Below are 21091 nucleotides of genomic sequence, written 5' to 3'. Positions count from 1 at the left end.
AAGCAACTACAAGTTTATACTTGTTGCTCATTTGTCATCGACGTTGCAATAAGAGGCCAGCGGACCATTCGTAAGCCGGCTTTTAAAATAATGTTTGTCAATAAAAGCACATGGTGCAGATGCGTTTATGCTCAAATATGATCGTAAGGGTACGCAACTTCGCGATTGAATATTGAAGTTTGCAAATTATACAATCGGCAAATTGATGTCTTCAAAACCTCTTACCTACTGCAGTTCACTTAAAACACCCAGCATAAATGCCATGAATATCAAGTTTCAGGTGTCCATCGACATTTCTTGCTCTCGAATTCTTCTTTTCTGAAGATACCAATGCTAAAAAATACAGAACTAACAAAAATCAAGCAATTTGAGAGAGTATTACCGTATATCATAAAAACAAAAATTACTTGACAATCCTAACACAAACTTCATCAAATCATTCAGTTCTACATAAATGATGAACTCATAACAACCAAAAAGAATTCAGTCACTATACTTTCACTAATACAGTAGTATTGATGCAATACATAACATGAATTTTTTTTTCTTACCTTCAAAGCTATGAGCTCAGTGACTGACATTTATAAAGCTAAACTGCATAGGCGAGGCGGTGTATGAGAACTTCAGTGATTGATCCACTTCCTTATAATGAATTAAAAGTAAATTCGATGCTAGACTAACAAAATGTATAAGCCTACTTGTTTCTTCTGGTTCCTCACCAAATCTTGTAACATTGCAATATGCCAGATATGTGATGAAGTGGGCGCGGTATTTATCTGGCTGAGTTTACTGAAATCCTACATTTATGATTGACCGGCGCAAACATACATATCTGATGGGCCAAGACCTCAAGCTGGCTTAGTAGTGTTCAGAGGTGTAATGGATGAGACAACTTATCCAAAACCAGTTCAATGTCCCGATCACATGAACAAATTTATTACAAGTCAAAGATATTGGCAATAGCATTACGAAAAGGAGATCTCAGGTGAAGCTTAAAAATATTCAAAACTGGTATTTTACTTAGCGATAGTTCATCTGTGGTTAGAATGATCCTGACAAATTTATCTGTTTCACTTTAGTCATGTAGAAGATAGATGTCTATAAATTTGGAATATGATTGTGTCTGTGCAGCGTATGACATGGTCAGTTGGATATTGTCCATCATGTTTGTTGTATGAGCAATTCAGTCATGTCGCAGCCATTCTGAGTAGATGCTAAGTTATGAACATATTATTGTGAACTGTAATATCTTGTGTGACTTGTTGGCCATATGTGTTAAATAATCAGAATAAAGAATAAAGGAGACCCATTTCAGCCATGAGATATAGCAATTTTAAATGATACACAAACCGAGAACTGCATACCAACTACCGAGCACAAGTTGTGTAACTTTACTATTTCAGTACAGATTTAACACCTTGCATCATCATAAAAAACGAGAGCAACTAAACCAATCTAGTAACCCACACAAGTGCTTTTAATGATCTCTAAATTTCGGCGTCAACAAGAACAAAGAGTATGCGTATTTATGTATATATTACGTTGATGATGGCCAACTGTTAGAGGGTAACAAATCACAAGAGTAATCAATGAACAACAACTAGAATAGACATGCGCCAAATCTTTTGATACAAAAAAAAACAATACCGGCCAAACTAACACAAAAAGTGCTTTGAATAGATAGCCTGTGTAAATGTAGCAATACATCTGTTAAAATGTGACGAGAACATGAAACTAGACACACCACACATCGTGTTGCAAGGCTGAAAGGAGCTACGCCCCTCACTCTACCTTACTCCACAATCTAGCGTTGCCTTTTTAAAAAAAGTCTAAGTAAAAAAACTGTAATCAGCAGTTTCATTGTCAGCACAAAAGGCAACATGTGACAATAGAGAATGAGATAATGATGTGATTGAAAGAAGAAATAGTGTTAAAATCGAACAACAGGTTCAGATTCCCTTCGACTGACTAACTGGCAAAAGGAGCTGCTGCACCCTACCAGTGTCACACACAAAATATATCGGATAAAACTAGAATAAATTAGAAAACGTCTATGACAATGATGCTATCTGGTTACAGATGAAGTCAGGTGCAGTAAAAAACACAGGATGCATATTTCTAAAAAATGCAAACAATGGTGCAAATGGCCTGATATTCTAAAATAGAAATACAGCTATATATCTATATTATTGTATAGTTGCTTGACTCTTGACTAGCTCCATAACTAATTCTGTCAGATACAGAGAGGTTAAGTACAGCGAAAGAATGATGCTCTCCTCTAGGTGCTGCCAAACTGAAAGCTTGCATTCTGCCTTACAGCGATACATGTCCTCCAACAGATTAGCTAGCTATCCTTCAGTTTCTAGCGACATCCCAATGGATTACATGTGTCACAGCGTCACTGATCCCCCTGGGAGTCTGTTCAGCGATGTGGAGGATAAAGGTGCAGGCTACAACTACTAGAACTCAGCAAATTCCTTCGAGCATTTCTCAGTTGACGATATCCTAAGAGGCTCCTCTTCGTAGTCATCGAAATGGCTGGCATCGCCGGGCCCCTTGCATTTGGGTATAAAAGGTGCCTCAACCTATGCAATGTACATGAATTTGTATTAGAACTCAGTAACAACAGTGCACTAGAATAACACAGATAATATTACTGACCCCACTTTAAGATAGACTAAAACTGTGAGAGCGACAACAGACTGGCAGGTTGTGAAGAGTCATGCTACCGAATGCAAATAGAGAGTATAAGGAATGAGGAAGAGGAGTGTTAACCAAAGCAGACGTAAAACCACAGAGCTTGGTAGCATATGATGCTCTCCACATATATCATGCTACTATTCCTCTCTTTGGCATCAAGGCAGCTCAGCACGCAAAACCACCAAAAAGATACTCTACACTTTTGCCAGAGACAGCAGCCAAAGTATGACTCGACGATGTGAAATTTGAAGACAACTTGATCAGCAGAAAAATAAACAGCGCGGAAATGAAAGGCCACATATTTTTCTACGGCTAGCCAAATCTAGCAGTTGTCTAACTAAGCTTCACTGGCTCTTACGCTAAAAATTAGCAAAGTCCTCCGCGGCGCGGTCAGTAGGAGATATTGTGAACAAATCTTCATCTTCCGGATAGTTGTCAAAGAAAATGCAGAGTTTATCAGCATCAGTCTGATCAGAAGATAGTACAGGCTTGAGTGGAGCTTCGATCTAGGTGTGGCAGAGAAAAGGGCATGAAACGGTGACAAGGTGATACACAAGGAGAGACTACTAGAGAGTTCACTGAACATTGGGTCATGTATTTCGACATACTTTTCGCTGCAATCAAATCATTGAATAAAATCAAGAGAGCCAAAAGCACTGATGAATGAACGCAACTCTTTTACTATGATTTAATTGTCTATAGATAGTAATTACAACAGGTTTGCGATATATATTTATACATATATATATTATTTATATATATAAATGTATATATATATTTATTTATTTATATATGCATCTTAAAACATCTAATGGAATGTCAGCACTATTTGAACGCCACCTCTATTTGACCACCACTATGAGAGAAGGGTTGAAAAATAGAGCGTCAACCTTTATTTAAAAGCCACCTCTATTTGACCACCACTTTGACAATCTTTGATCTTTACGAACCCATAATATCAACTGATCAGTAGAAGTGTCCACAAAATCGTATTAATGATGAATTGTTTACATCAATAACAATAAATTCTCTTGCTGTCCAACTCCAAATTTTTTCGCTTTTGTCTCGTTAAAACCATGAAAGCAACACCATAGAAATAATTAATAAACATCTCAGGCAGACTTGATACTTTGATGTACATGTATACCAAAAACCGTTTACATTTACATTGGCAGATGAACGAATAGTTTTAGGCCGAAAGTTACGGTTAGCGAGCAAAGCTTTTACGCATTGCATTTGGCACAAATGCAATGCGTAAAGGTTTTGCTCTGCCAAAAAATTGTTTGGCAGTGCAAAAGAGTTGAGGTCAGAAGACATTGTAGAAGGTATTAGACAACCAGAATATGTTTATTCCATCGAAAGCAACAATCAGAATGCAGCAACCCGAGCAAACCATGCAAATCTTTTTGTTTTGAAAATGTTAATACAGTAGGCGCTCCTACAACGTAAATAATCCATTCCAGGAACGTTTACGTTATAGAAATTTTTCGTCATAAGAAAAGTGAAATACATGTCAATTGCCTAATCCGTTCCAAGATCTTTCCAAACTCACAACTTTGGCCATTAAAAAATAAAAAACTTGACTTGACTTTTTTAATTTGTGGGATGTACCGTAACTAGATTATTATTGGTTTGCATCAACAAATTTTTTCCTTTTTCTGATCAATCTCACTGGTTTTATAGAGCATGCTCGCAGTAATTTTACAATAAGTTGATGGAGAACGCACATCTTCGACGTTCATTTACGATTGATTTATTTTTTTCCAAACAGCGAAGTCTATTCTGCAAAGTAAAATTAATAACAAAACATTTATGCGTCTACAATTAAGCGAAACAAAAGATAATTTCACTACAAAAAGACTTGTACTACCTGTTCGTTTTCTATCAGTATCCAAGGGTCAAGGTTAGGATAAAAGATAGCTTTCAACGATACCCCAACACGTTACATTCAGATTAGTAGACTAGCGTTGTAACACCTGCACCAATCGATCGCTTTATTTATGAACAATTGAACCACCCTATTCTCTGTTTTGTTGACACATCCGACAATCTATCACGATGAACTAGAATGTCGCTAACATTGTATACATGTATATGTGTAATAGATATAATGCTGTACACACATTGTATTTTCTTTCGCAAGTGCAGCGAAATAGATTAACATTCAAATTTACGTTATGTGGAATTTTTTACGTAGTACGACGCAAAAACCTCACATAAGTTTTTTACGTTAGTGTATTGTGTGCGTCTACTGTATTAGTTTTAAAATGTTACTATTTGTTGCTGCGTGTATTATAATGATGGTTTGTTTAAGTTACTTGTTCTTGAATATATATGTCTAGCGTTTGATCGATGATTATTATTTTTATTAATGTTATAAATTTGCATATTTATAGCATATTATTTGATAGCATGATCGCGGTAATCTGCACTCAGCTTAAAATGGATCGACGCTCATAACACCTGTTCTATTGCCCATAAAAAGCCAGTTTTGGCTAAAAACTGTAGCAAACATATTGATGAGTGCAATGAGCTTTATACAGCCTTGTTAAATATAGTAATAAAATGGAAATATGGTTTTAAATTTAAAAAAAACTAAAGCTTTGACAAATTGCAAAGCAGGCTAGAAGATCATCGTAGGTTAATTGCAAGCAACATATATCAACTGGTAGAGTAAGACATGTACCAGCTTCCTCGTGCATATATATTTGAAGATCTGCAAGTTGGAAGTAAGTTAGCAAATTCCTTGCATCCAAAAGGGTTAATGTCACACCGCCCAAAAGAGAGTGCAAAATATAGGTGACATTCAATTCACCTGTGTGAAGGGGTTAACTTTATCTTCTTAACACGCCGACAAGAGATTTGACAAATTCAATACCACCCTTTACTTGAATGTCACCTCTAATTAAGCACCACTCTAAGGGAACGGTTAAAAATAAAACGTCATAGGGTTCAAATAGAGCTTTTTATGGTGATTATGTGGAATAAATCAGTGCAACATTCCTTTGTGGTATCCATTATGTAAAATATATATTTCACCACCATAAGATATTTTTTTGTATATGATGTAAACCGATGCAAAGTACTGCTTACGTGTAACAACCACCCTAAAACTTACTTAAAAACGTATTCTTGGAGATATTCATAGAACTGGTTAAAGACACCTGTCTTGATGTTAAGAATATATGTGACAACGAAGACCTACCTAGGTCATAAAAACATGGCCAGTGCTCTGAAAAAAAATAAATGTGGTAAGATTTCCTCTAATCACTCTAAGCAACGAATACTTCAAATGTTTCTTGGTTCACCGAAAATAATTCTACCACAAACCTCTGTTATTGACTATTACAATTAGTTTGATTTGATTATTTTTAATGATTGCCCTCTAATTTGAATTCCTAGCTGGATTAAAGGCATTTGAAACCATCCAAAATTTCATTGACCAAGTTTCGAAGTATGTTAGAGAAGCAAGATTTTGTGGAACACTTGACCAGCGAATGTTGTGCACATAAAATGACAAATGCTATCAACAACAATTGTTAATAGCATTTGCATTTTTAGTAGCGTTATAAATTAAGGCATTTGAAATTATTCAAAAGTTTAGCAGGTTTGCAACAAATTTTGAACAAATATTTTACCCTAAAACAGCTGTGAAGGTTCATCAATGGCTAATCAGCTGATTGCGCAATTTTGTGATTACCTTTGAAATTAAAAGCAGTCAGTCTGAAAAAACTGTAGAAAACCTTGATGAAGCAGCTTCAAAACAATGCATATGCAAGTTGATTGATTCAGCAATGATTATGATTCAGCAATGATTATGATTAATAATGATTACATAAATCTAGTGGTAAAAAATCAGGGCAACTTTTAAACCTATATGGACATATATTCATACCTATGGCAAGTTGAAAATGACAAAATTGTTGCAACAATTTTTGGAATCGCCCATTGCGTACATTCTTTTAGACACAGAGCTTTAGTATGTTTCTTTCTATTATCTATCCTCTATTTAAAAACAGCTTAGTTTGATATTCATACCAGCTGCTTTGAGTGAATAATGAAGGATTGCAAACAACCAATTGCAACTTCATTTTGCCATATTAAACTTTGAAAAACAAAAACCTGTTCCTTTTATTTTACTGGATCAGCTACAGTAGTTACGATAATCTATATTAATAAATTAAACTTTATCATTGTCTGTCTGTTGGTCTGCGAGAATGCAATACGTTTCCAGTTTTATCAGATTCCATCCAAACTTAACACAAGAATATTAAACATCCACCAGAGGGCTATCTGATTGAAAATAAAAGGAATCCCGAGCATTGCTCAATGCTAGTAAGATAAATCTAGGAGGTATTCTATGAATGTTTTATTACCTCTTTTAATAAAGGTCAAGGCCACTTTTATTAAAAACCATTGAAAAACACCATTAAATGTTATAAATTTGGAGCTAAATCTCTGTCTCGATACAAATGCATGTACAGTGGACTTTCGTATACTATCCACCCGAGGGCGCACTGTACATGCAAACAAAAAAGCATGTACAGTAGTGCCATTGTGTCTTTGGCCCAAAGCAGCGCAAGTTTGCCATGAAAATTTTATGAAAGTTCCACTTTTGATTTTATAGCCGTATTGGCTACAATCCTGTGATAAATGTTTAGAAACATCTCGAAGATCAATTCAAGAATAGTTTTGAGCTGCTAGAAAATTATTACAACGGCGTGGTGGTTAACTAATAAAATTGAACTGCTATTTTTACCAAACTTTATTGAACATGGTCGACAGTAATTTATGAGTCAGCTGTTGAAAAGTGTTTCAAAATATCAATAAAATAGGTTTCAAGCTAGAGATGTCTGTATTGTTTGATTTACAATAGTATTTTCAAGCTAGATAATCTTTATAATCAGTCTTCAAAGTGTAGAAAAATCAACCTTGGATGGATTCCAATGCCCATGTTAGCTACAATTACTTTCAAAGAAACAAAAAAAGTTTTTATTTTCCATCTTTAAATAAAGCAAACTACGCCAAATTTTTTTGAGCTCTTTTCATCGCTTTTTTAAAAACTATTATAACCATTATAAAAGCTTGATGCTCATTGGACGTCATTTAAGTATTATTCTACTTATACCTTAAACTTGGTCAATAACTCTGCAAGAATGTAGTTGATATTTAAAACCTTTCCAAATTGAAGCAATTTTCATAGATTCTTGACAATGAGGTGAAACTCTGGTAAGAGATGGGACCTATCGTCCTATACCCAAGAGATGGGACCTATCGTCCTATACCCAAGAGATGGGACCTATCGTCCTATACCCAAGAGATGGGACCTATCGTCCTATACCCAAGAGATGGGACCTATCGTCCTATACCCAAGAGATGGGACCTATCGTCCTATACCCAAGAGATGGGACCTATCGTCCTATACCCAAGAGATGGGACCTATCGTCCTATACCCAAGAGATGGGACCTATCGTCCTATACCCAAGATGGGTTAAGGTTGTTGTTAAGCTATGTTCGTGAAGAATGTTAAAGTTATTCTCTTTTTGGCTACGAAAGCGGTTTATCTACTTGGATGTAGTTATATTACAAAGGTTGATCAGAGCCCTGTTACAGTCGCCATAGTTCGAAGTGAACTTTATTTGCCTATAGTTTCTGTTTTGGCAATTATACAATATTAGTGGTACATGTTTACGCATAGCCTATCCATTACTCGGACTCAAATTTGAATGTCAATGCACTTCTATTTGTCTCCAAAAATATGAAACATTTGTGGCAGCACAAAACCCGATGCCGCTTCTGGCTAAAGTAATATAAATGTTTCTCCTCATATAAACTGATACACCACTTGCCTGCTAGCAAAGTGGTAAAAAGTACCAGAAACTGTCAGCCTACCTTCTTCTGATATATGGATATCCAGTCAGTTGAGCTGAACCACTTGTGACACTTTATATCATTTACACCGTTCCTTAGATTACCGAACCTCTTTGTCAAATCCACCTGCAGGAGGTTCCTCAGCAACTCTCTGAGATCATGACTGAAGTGGCCAGGGAATCGTACCTGAAAGAAATAGCAGACATCAGGCGCTTGCAGCAGAGTAGCGGACTACAGAAAACTTGAACGGAAGCCAGGAAATATTTATGGCTGAATATCACCTAAGAAGTAAGTTTGACTCCATGGATTTCTATAATTATACCTATTAACATGATAGGATTCACAGAGATAACAAAGCTTTTGCTCGCTGTTTTAAAGGTTTCATGGTTTGACTGTGACAATGTTAATAAGAAAAGTTAAAGGAAGATGATTAAAAGAGTTAAAAGCATAACAATGAGAATCAAGATAATATGAAACAATAATTGTGATAGTATATTCACTGCATTTTCATTCTTTGAAGATATTTCATAAGAGTCGTCAGTCCTTTGAACAAATAAACTCAGGTGGGTTTCAATGGTTGTAATTAAAACTAAAGAAGCAGTTTTAATTATAAAGTGGATTTTGCTTGCAGAAGTTAAAATCATCAACAATTACTCGTCTCCATTTACCAAAGAATCATTTCATAAATTTGCTCCTCAACAAATAGTGTCGCAGGAAAGCCTCTTGCAAGGCACAAATTTCCATAGTTCTGCTCGTTTCCAGGCAACAAATATGATGAAAGTCTCATCTTAAGAAGAGGAGACGCAGAGACTCATTAGGAGGTCAAACCTTCATCATGACTGTTGTTAACAAATAAGGGTTGCATGTGTTGGCTGTATCCCAGTGTCATCATTGAGACGATATAAACATTAGAACATGCCACCATCGCTTCCTTCATTACAAACCAGAAGGTTTAGTCTAGCAATTGGCAGCTGGAAAACTGCCAGTTTAAACACAAGTTCATATGGAAAATTTACAAGGATGTGAAAAATAAGACCATAAAGCTATTATTTAGCTCGGATCATTAATGTAGCTATTAGAAGTAGTATTATGGGCACCTCACCCTGCCAGAGACAATCTTCTCATATATATGTATCGGTTGGTCAGCAAAGAAAGGGGGATAGCCAGCGGCCATCTCATAGACGAGGACTCCGAGTGCCCACCAATCGACTGCCTTATTGTAGCCCTAAAATGAATAATGAACTGCGTGCTAACTCAAAGACCAACTAAAGGCTGGTTCACACTACATTGCCATATGTCAACGCTGTCCTTTCGGCGTTCACCGTCGACTATGTGCGCCGTAAACCTGTAACATCGACGAAGTAAAGCAGATACGTCGGAAAAGTTTGCAGCTGCCAAACTTTCTGGATATTTCGCCGAGCATCGATGTCAGCCTGTACAATGTGTACCAGTTTGGTGATAGCAATTAGCAGTCGCAGATAGTGTGATTTATTTTTGTTAATGATAGTTGCTGCGGGACTAGTATTTGATCCACGCACGCTAAAATGAAGAGGTTCCTTCGAGAAAAATTAAAAAGAAACACAAGAACACTACGTCACGGAGTATTCGCTGATGCAAACGTGGATGGTTCGTGTTGGTGTGAACATTGTTACCATCGACAATAATTAAAGTATTGTGAAGTCAATGCCGAAATATGCCGTTTTAGGGTGACACAACCTCAAAGGTAAAGAGTGAGGAAGCGCGTGATATCTTCACTTCATGTTTGATTCAAAACTGCTTTTCTATGAAATAAAATATCCGTTTCAGAATATGCAACAAGTGCACATGGAGGTAAATTTATTTATAGCTTGTCATAGCAACTATGAATGGCTTCGGCTCCATTTAAGATGAATGAGAGCAAATCGTCAGCTTACTAACTTACCAGTATTCATGGCAATCGAATACCAGTACATTCTAGGTTAAAAATAAACCCACAGCCCACCATACTGCATAAGAACATCAACATCATACTTTAGCATATCTTATTCCAACGAATGATGTTTCCAAATCTTTGCATCATCTTATCGGCCTATGCTAAAGGTTCATTTTACGTCAATTATAAGTTTCAAAGCCTTTCATGGTTTGTGTCCTTATTTTCTATGTGACAGTTACAGGTTTTCTTATTTCAGCTTCAGTGAAATGAACAAATTGCATATATAACCTTTAACAATTATTTTGAAAATATTATTGTTAGCTCCTTGACCAATGTTCCACCTGAGATACGTTCTCTTAACAGAGAAAAGTATTCCAAAAGCTATGTCAAACCATTTATTTGATTGACTGACTGTGGCCATTTAATAGATAATTTGGAAAAAATTTCTGTTTGAATTGAAATTATTGACAATAAAGTAATATATATTGCAGATCCATCAGTAATACTGCATCTATCTCTAATTTAGCATAACATGTACAGCATAATTAAAATACTGTATGCACATTTACATTAGGTGAAAACCAACGTGACCTGAACAGCTAATTTTCTCCAGTGCCTAAAGCCTGGTTCCCATATACGCCGCAGGCACCAGCCGCAAGCACCGGCGACAGCACAGCACGGCTACCAGCAGTGCAATGTGGACCTACGCGCCGAGTATCGCGGGTAGTTGCCAGCGGTCAACGCAAGAGTTCAGCGCTGTACAACTTCCGCGAAGCGCCGCAGGCAAAGTTTTCCCAAAATGCACTGTACATGTGATGGTTAACACTGTCGAGACAGCATGGCTAGTGGTCATTTTTATGCGTTCACCAACGACGCAGCTTTTTGTGAACAATTAGCCGCCGAGCCTAGCGCCACGAGTGTTTTGCTGCGCGAGATTACCGCCGGGTCTCCCACTCGATATGAGAACCTGGCTTTAGGCAATCAAAGACTATAGCCGACAGGATTGTCTCATATCTTTGTATCTGATAATTTGCTGCAAGTTCGTTGGAAACTACTTGAGGTGACCAATGAGAAGTCAGCAACATTCATGCGTTGTCGAGAGGCATTGAGTATATGATGTAGGCAGTGATTACAGATAGCAACTAATTAGAAGGGACGTTATTAGCACTAACTACTAGGCATGCCACTAGCCAACTTGTAAAAACTTCTAAGGACGCCTCCCTAAGGTACAATGATTTAAATCTCACACTTTTTTGGTGTCAAAGTACAAAGTGCCATTTTGTTTGACAAAATAAATAAACAGAGATGTTTGTTATTATGCCCCCTGAAACATAAACTTGGTTGTCTCACTACTGTCTCAGGATAGAACCCCTACCCAACCACCTCTCCACTGCTAGCTCCACTACTTCTAACCAGCCTTCTCCTCTAACTTCTTATTCACCCATCAGCCATCCCCCATCATTAAACCACCTTTTTGAGTCACATTTCTACTCCATCAAACCCCTACCACCCTCTTCCAACTAATCTCCTCAAAAACTACCATCATCCTAAAGTTCTTGCGGCCTGACCTCATTTCTCTCCTACCTCTGTTGGTCAAAAGTCAAATCAAGGCATCTTCATGACCATGTTTAGTGAGAATCTATTTTAAAAATCAATCAACAATCTCCAGAACAACCCACTAACAAACCTGACACCACAGTTGTGGGTGCTTGTCCACACAATACAGCCATGACAAGACATATATCTGAGCATGACTCTAGTCAGGAAATTCTTACACGATACAAGCCATTGGTGTATTTTATACGAGCCGAGTGAATGACAGAACTGTTCTTGTTCTATTTGTTAGACATTGCTGGTTGATGCGAACTAGCTTGCTTTCTACTATAACGCAGGATCACTATTTTTCCTTTTCTTTCAGTTACTAAACTTCTGGTCTTTTGTTAATAATTACGAATGACAATGTTGACAAAAGTGGCTTACAGCATCAAGAGTAGCAGCCTGTACCACTCATTTCAGATAGTGGGTTCGCAACCGAACTATCCCAAAAACTTGCCTTCTCACATGGCTTGCTTAGCCACATGAGAATATTGTGAATATGAATATTATTATTCATAATATTCATTATGAATAATATCATTCATAATGAATATTATTAATATTATTCGGTTAATTATGAATAATGCAAATAACTTGATCTACTGTTTAAAACAACTGTATCGTGACTGTAGCTATTTTGAACAAGCTTCATGTCCAAAAATGGCCGTAACAACATTAAAATGCCTTTTGGTCAGCAACAACTATTCTCATTATTTCATATTGTCAGAGGTGAAAAATGACCAGTGTTTCACCATCTATATAAACACCAAAGTCTATCATCTGTTGTTCAATGTCTGTCTCTCCAGTTACAGCGATCAGAATCTAGGATTGAAACATGCGCTTCGTGCTGGATTTGAACTCGTGAAGATTGCAATCACAAATATTTAAACAAGCGCCCCTAACCACAAGGCTACAGTTTTTACAATACTTTAGCTCTTACCGTATACTGTATACTCTTTTCGCGATTGCGAATGTTAATTAATACACTGCGCTCATGGGTTACGATCCCCTGCTGTAAATATCTTTTTCGCTTTACTTCATGAAACAAGATGATTTTTCGTCTTCGCCATACTAAGGCAAATTTGTTTCCGCCATGCGATATCAAAACTTTCTCTCGAAATTAAAATTTGGCAGATGGTGCACTGATTACAACGTAGTAAAAAATTTCGATATGCTTTTCGCTGAAATTACTCTCACAACGCCCGAAAGAAATGTACGCTGCTCGCTATCGTAGTTCAGCGTTATCCCTTATAAGTTATAGTAAAAACGAATTCGAAAACAGATAAGTGATAAAATTTTAGTTGAAAGTTGAAGTTTAGTAAAATACATACTAAAACTTAGCTTCAAGTATGTGCTTAGTAAGCTAAATTCTTAATGTTAAATTCAACGTTCATGTTATTTGTCAGTATCGAAAGTAAGTACTCCCCACAGTACGTACTGAACATAGCACATTGTAATGTTACATTTTCTTGCAGATCGTAACCACTAAATACACGGCAAGTAAATATAATTACTAAGGTTAACATATTGTTTTGTTACTAATTTTTCATATGTACAGTTAGTGCTGTGCGATATGACACCACATGCCAAAACGATATATTGGTTCGATATATAAAAGTTAGAATGGTAACTGTTCGTATATGTTAAATAAAAATAGGTTTTCTGTGCAGACTTTTTTATAACCCGGGCATACAGCTAGTAATACATATGACTTTTATACAGTTTCTTGACGCTACAAAAATCATTTATGTCAACCTCAAATGATTGACATAAGGATCACAGCTCGTTTTAAGCAGCTATTGGTAAAACTGGTAACAAAAATAGTACGCTAAGGGTACACCAAACGCATACACCTCAAACTTCATGATACTTGGTTGAGAACAGTCGTTATTCAAGAAGGTTGGTAGCTCTTTACATTTAACATAAATAACCAATCAATTCATCAATCAATTAATCAATCAATTCATCAATCAACTCATCAATCACACGTAGCTAAACCTTTTTGTAAAAGTCACTTTTTTATATTTAAATTAATACCGTAGACGCTCCTACAATGTAAATGATCCATTCCAGGAAAGTTTACGTTATAAGGATTGTATGTTATACGAACAGTACAATACATGTGAATTGCCTAATCCGTTCAGAAATCTTTCCAAACTCACCCATTTGGCCATAAAGGAAGAGAAAATTAGACTTCACTTTTTAATGCGTTGGTTCTATCGTAACTGTAATATTATTATGTAGTTTGCATCAACAACTTGTCTCCTTTACTAATCCATTTCACTGGTTTTATAGACTATGATTGTGGTAATTTTACAATAAGTTGATGGGGAACGCACATATTTGACGTCCATTTACAACAATTTGATCTTTTTTTACACAGCAAAGTTTATTCTGAAAAGTAAAACTAATAAAAAATATTTTATATGTCTACAATAAAGCAAAACTAAAATATATTTTACTATAAAAAGAGCGGTGTCTACTTGTCCGTCGTTATCTGTAACCAGAGGTCAAGGTTAGGATAAAAGATAACTTGCAGAGCTACTCCCAATTCGTGATATTCAGATTGATAGACCGACGCTGTAGCACCTGCACCAATGGATCGTTTTTGTATTTATAAACAATTGTGCAGCTACCTATTATTTGTTTTGTCGACACATCTGCTGGTCAATCATGATGAACTAAAATGTCATGGAAGTTGTATACGAAATGTAATAGATACAACGCTATACGTACATCGTTTTTTCTCCCAAGTGCGGTGAGATATGTTAGCTTTCAAATCGAATTTGAGAAGTTGCCCCTACTTGACACTACATTATATGGAATTTTTTACGTAGTAAAAAGCAAACTTAGCATAAAATTTTTACGTTGCCTAGAATTTACGTTATAAGAGGTATAGATTATAGGAGCGTGTACGTTATCAGAGGTATGCGCTCTATAGGAGGTATACGTTATAGGAGGTATATGTTATAGGATCATCTCCGTTATCGGATGTATACGTTATCGGATGTATACGTTATAGGAAGTATACGTTATATGAGGTATACGTTATAGGAAGTATCCGTTATAGGAGGTATGCGTTATAAGAAGTATACGTTATAAGAAGTATACGTTATAGAAGGTATACGTTATAGAAGGTATACGTTATAGAAGGTATACGTTATAGAAGGTATACGTTATAGAAGGTATACGTTATAGGAGGGAGACGCAATAGGAAGTATACGTTATCGGATGTATGCGTTATAGGAGGTATACATTATAGGAGGTATACGTTATATAGGAGGTATACGTTATAGGAGGTATACGTTATAGAAGGTATACATTATAGAAGGTATACGTTATAGAAGGTATACGTTATAGAAGGTATACGTTATAGGAGGTATACGTTATCGGATGTATACGTTATCGGATGTATACGTTATATGAGGTATACGTTATATAGGAAGTATATGTTATAGAAGGTATTCGTTATAGGAGCGCCTACTGTACTGATAAACTGCGGCGCTAATGTAAGTCATACAACAGACTTTTGAGATGTTTATAAACAGTTACCACTGGTTTGTATTCACAATTGAACAGCAGAATACAATCTGTTCCTACATTATATTCACTTTGTATGTTGAAATTGAAGACAACTCCTAATTTTTTTGTATTTGGACACGATGATCGCCCTTGTATTATGTTGGAGAAAATATACAGTGGAGTCTGAATAATTCAGACCTGGATAACTTGAATTTCTGCTTAATTCAAACATTTTAGGTTCCTGTTCCTCTCATGTCACCTACCATTGTAAATAGTCTGACTAGCTCGAATTAACTGACGAATTCAAACTAAAAGCGTAAAAATAAACAGAGCTGAATACGTTAGTATTAGTCGGAATCATAGAATCAAGCGCAACTGCCGAAACGTGTATTCCTTGGTGATTGTGAGAGGTGGTCAAACTCGAGATTGGCAGCTAACACGACATCGATGGAGCAAGTTGCACTTCTGGTAAAGCTGTCTTTATTTTGTGAACTTTTAAAAAAATTGAAAAAGGGCTCGCTAAACAAAGATTGTTGGTCATGACTATGCATCAGACTTGCGCAGTGGTGAACATTTATCTTGGACAGAGAAATGAATAATCAAAGGCTAATCAACAATCGTAGTTTTAAGCTTTATTCAAAGCTTGTTTCACTTTGCAAACATGTCTTCAGAATTGAAACAGAATAGCACACAAAAAATTCATCAGTATAATGTGGATATTATTAATGTAATTCTAGAAAGAGTAAAACCAAATGAGATAGCAAAAAAGCTTAACTTTCTAAATCTACTGTATTACCATGGACTAAGAATAAAGAACAGTATGTTATTACTCTCATGTAAAATAACAAATCTAGTCGTACTCGTAAATACTATCAATAATGTTGAATTTTGAAACCTAAAATATATGCAAAAACTAAACGAGTAAAATTATAATCAGTAAAATAACAATTCTATTGTTACGTTATCTTTAAAACACTTAGATTCAGTGATAAAATGTGTAACAGAAATACGTGGCATAACTTATACTACTCATCTACTTGATTCACAAATAATATTTATTATTGTCAAGCTTTAGTTTTAAATTCTAACAATAAGTCAAAATTAAACTGTAGTTTTTATTAATAATTGCTAAACTAAAAAAGTTGGAAATTTCATGTGATTTCTTTTTGCACATTGTTTCTAGATAGTTACGATAGCAGCACTAGTTCTTGATGACAAGAGTTAATCGGTGAATCTAGCTGAGACCTGCTTGAGGCAGTGCGCCTTGGAATTCCAAGAAAAAATCCGACTCAAAATGTATTCCCACACCCCATTCAGACTACTAATGACTGCCGACAGACATTAACCAAAGCAGACACTAACCGTTTAACAGTCAAAGATTTCCAGATAAATGAATCGACCTTAGGCGCTCTGTTATCATTTATACTCCATGTTTTACAGAAATATACTGTAGTACATTTTATATAAGATCTACACTTCCGTTTTCATTACATTAAGTATTTTTCTCCTGCATTATCCATTATTGTGCTAAAACATCACTCGTACACTAGTTACCTATTAAAATGTACGCTAACATATAAAACCTATGGCTCATATCTATATAGATTTTCACATAAGTATATAGGGGTGATCTGACTGGAGCGGATATGCATTATAGCTATGAATTGATGGAGTAGGTCAATCTTTCCTATCGAATTACCGATAGAGAGAGTGATGAGTAATTGGTGTAGGAGGAACTATTTACAGTCACTTAGTGGCAACAAAATGATCGTTTTGAAAGAAAGCTGACAGAGACGACTGAGCAAGGGCACGGTACGCCATTTTTAACTAGCTCAAACTCAATATTTGACTTGGCTAATTGGCTGGTGATGCCAGAGGCAGCAATTTAATAAAAGCTAAGTATAGACAGGGGACTAGAGCGAGAAGTGGAATACAATTCGCCGAATGACTTGTCAAGACCCCGAGCTTCGACTCATCTAATAAGCGTGAGGGACGACACTGCGAGCGCTTACACCGGTCTATGCACACATATATTTAACTCCCTAAACCAAATTACCATGCCATCAACATCGATCCCCCACCCTATCAACCCCAACACCCTACTTCACATGCTTCAACTATCTCCCTTGAAAACTGAATAAACAAAACTCTTGAAGCTCTGAAGGCTATCATATTGAGATAAAGTTTGATGACGCGAATAGACTCGTGACTAACTGCATGCAGTAGAGTTTTCACATAGGTGTGGAAGCGACAGTCTATATATTTGGCAAAAATTGTTAGAGGACAAACAACTCTATTTAAAACAGAAACAGTTTTCTCATAGGATAATTAGTAATTGTTTGATATGTATGGGAAATGTCCAGGGAATGTTTTATCCTGTTCACCGAGTCATCTCTTACTCCATTCTCTATCCATAAACCAGTGACCCTGGCGACCTTACTCCATATAACACCTACCTTGCTGAGAATAATCTCTGGCGCTAAGTATTCAGGTGTACCGCACAGAGTCCATGTCCTCCCTTTAACTCTTTTGGCAAAACCAAAGTCAGTGACCTGAGTAGGAGAGTCATAGCCATGAACAAGACACAATTTTCATCAGAATACGGAGGCACCATCAATTATTTTAATCTTTATGAATAAGCAATCCACCAGCATATGAGCCATTCAACCTAGTGCTCTTTTGAAAGCTTTTCTACATGTATAATGGTAGAAGCATGAAAGGGAATTAATAAATCTCCCAGTGGTTTCTATTAAAAACATCTATTTTACCATTAAAAATTGTATATGATGATTACAAGAAACGATCGGATACATAAAATAAACTATCTAAATAATTCAAATAGGGTATAGGTGTTACTTGCACAAAAACTGATGATGCAAAGGCATTATATCATCATGTTAAATAAATTTGGCTTACGAAGCATACAAAATGTCTCATCCTCTTGGGGATTTGACTGTAGACTCACCATCACAAATCCAACACTAATTTTGTCGTGTGAATATCACATGAGAGTATCCAAGATTAGCAATGCTTTAATCAGACAAAGAATCAAATATAAATAGAATGCATGAAGTTTCCATAAGAGTGCATCACAAGTTGGCAACGATGCAAAGCAAATGAAGAAGCAGCGGTGAAGAGCAGCTCAAGTAGCCAGCTTAGCCTACATGCGGCATATAAAGCTCAACTGAGGGAACTTATGAAAGGGAGCAGAGCTAACCTAGCGGCTGTGGTATGTAAAAAACAATCACAGTTTTCACGAGCCAGTGTTTTATCAAGTGTTTTAAACATCGTTAGCAGCTCAAGGTTTCACATTAACCTTAGTACCCAAATGTTTCAGAAAAAACGAGCCGTCTGGTAAAATAAAACCAAATACTCAAACATACTTGAACTTGCATTCTCAAAGGAACTGCGGTCTTTATGACGAGGACTGTAATGCTCTAAGAAGAACTAAGAAGACTGCTTCATGAAAACTGACCGATTGAAAGAGTTCCTCTGGTCTATACAGACAGCCCCTTGTATACATCGTTACTTGAGCATGCAGCTACGTCATATTATTTTATATATTCAAAACATATAATTGATTTATACTGAAGTTTTCGTCCAAGGATGAAGGTGATCAAGTGACCTCCCAATAAATTCTAATATAAGTATTCTGGTCACGGATAAAGCTGGTAAAAATGGCAAGTTTCTACTCATGCATATGTTTAACCCGGCCAGTGTTGAACTCAAGCGCCAGGCAAATATCCAAGTCCTGACCCGATGTTGCCATTTTATTTCGCTAGTTCAATATGCAAATGACAGTGATTGGCTCAATTTTCAGAAAACAAAAGCAGAAAGATAGAGCGAGTAAGTTCTAATGTTTAGCCAAGTGTTAGTAATTCACTGGTAGCTACCGCACCATAGCTACCCTTGCTACGAATGTTAACAAGGGTAGCTATCTCACCATAGCTACCCTTGCAATGATGTTAGCAAGGGTAGCTACCTCACCATAGCTACCCTTGCTACGAAAGTTAGCAAGGGTAGCTACCTCACCATAGCTACCCTTGCTACGAATGTTAGCAATAACCAAACAAAGCAATACACGAAAATTAAAATTAAAAAAATGTAGAGAATACAAAATGTCTGACAGAAATGTAACAATGGCTGGTAAGCATGTGTGTTTGGCAGGGCGCACAACAGACAAAAAGCACAATTTTACTACCTTCAAGTATCCAAGAGCATCGATTAGCAGATTCTCAGGCTTGAGATCACGATACATAATATCAAGATGATGTAGATATTCCAGTACTAGAACTATCTGAGCGGCGTAAAACCGTGTGTGAGGTTCACTGCGACAGAGACGAAGAGAAGACATTACAGTTGACGAACTAGTACCACAAACTAGCCTATCTAGGGCGCGCTGCAAGAGGAAGAAGAGAAAAGGCAAAGGAGCAGAGAAGTGCACATGATTGGCGATAAAGAATTACAGGTAGGATGGTGACACAGCGGAGATGAACCACCATACCGCAACACGCATAATACACATGCTAAGCACAGCTTCTGACACCAATGTGTGTTGCCAAGCGGGACAGGGTGTGAAAAGCACATTAAAAGACTGGGCAGGTAGAACTGATAAAGTAGGAGACAAGACAAGTACATGCAGAGAAGAGTCAGCTCTTCCAGAGACTGGGAATTAGAAGAGCAACGTAGCACAAAACTACGTTTGCACAGTCAGTTGGCCTCCTCCCGCACTTACTTTGAGATATCCATGAGTGTCGATGAGTATATTTTCTGGTTTGAGATCGCGATAAATGAGGTCTAGGTAGTGGAGATACTCAAACGCGAGGACAATTTGCGAGGCATAGAACCTCGAGTGTGATTCGCTGCAGGAAAGAGCAAGAAAGCACGTCTAACAACGTAAGTCAACAAGGATTAAGCGGCATGGAAAGCAATACAGGCATTCACAGAGGAAATGTTAATGTAGTTGTATACTGACAACTCGCGTATCTATTCAACAAATAGAACATCTATCCATGAGGCGTGTTCAAAAGATAATCAAGGTTGCTCATAGAAAGTGAAAGCGATGAGCACCGATTGGTACAGGCACTAGATAGCAGCGTGCACGACCAAATTGGCCTCAAACCTGCCGAGTACCACACAGCAGTTACATCAAAACCCACAAAAGGAGTTTGAAGCGTTAAGCGATGCAGTGCTAAGGAAAGCACTCCTTCGACGGGCTCAGCAGGGCGTCATACTGGAGAGCAGAATGTGGAGAAGGGATGACCGCTGGAGGGCAGTAGTTATACATGAGCATGAGTGAAAAACAATGCATTTAATTAAACTATTAGAGCAAAAGCATGATATAAATTCTGCGTAATTACATTTATGACTAGAGACACGTCAACAAATGCAGACCAGGTGTTGCACAACTTTAAGGCCTACCAAGGAACAAGCCTATGTTGCGTAATCACCTAAATGCAGCTCATATATGTAAAGCACTATAATACCTTG

At 36.8% G+C, this 21091-nt stretch overlaps 1 protein-coding gene across 4 annotated transcripts in view; it reads right to left on the bottom strand.

Annotated features, from left to right (window-relative positions):
- Positions 1-1517: 1517 nt before the first annotated feature.
- LOC137410624 (cAMP-dependent protein kinase catalytic subunit 1-like) overlaps positions 1518-21091 on the bottom strand; it is a 35805-nt gene continuing 16231 nt past the window's right edge. For 3 of the 4 annotated variants that reach the window (XM_068096073.1, XM_068096074.1, XM_068096071.1), the window contains 5 exons: positions 20337-20463; positions 18058-18153; positions 9674-9796; positions 8593-8757; positions 1518-2585 (listed from right to left, as the gene is read on the bottom strand). In XM_068096073.1, coding sequence (XP_067952174.1) covers positions 2460-2585; positions 8593-8757; positions 9674-9796; positions 18058-18153; positions 20337-20463 — 637 coding nt within the window. In that variant the 3' untranslated portion in view covers positions 1518-2459. Of the gene's footprint in view, positions 2586-8592; positions 8758-9673; positions 9797-18057; positions 18154-19802; positions 19930-20336; positions 20464-21091 lie in introns of all 4 variants that reach the window. The other variant, XM_068096072.1, reaches the window with a different exon arrangement.

The sequence above is a fragment of the Watersipora subatra genome, chromosome 1 (assembly GCF_963576615.1).
Source record: "Watersipora subatra chromosome 1, tzWatSuba1.1, whole genome shotgun sequence".
In the NCBI taxonomy this organism is placed as follows: domain Eukaryota; kingdom Metazoa; phylum Bryozoa; class Gymnolaemata; order Cheilostomatida; family Watersiporidae; genus Watersipora; species Watersipora subatra.
This window is presented reverse-complemented; position numbering and strand designations above follow the sequence as displayed.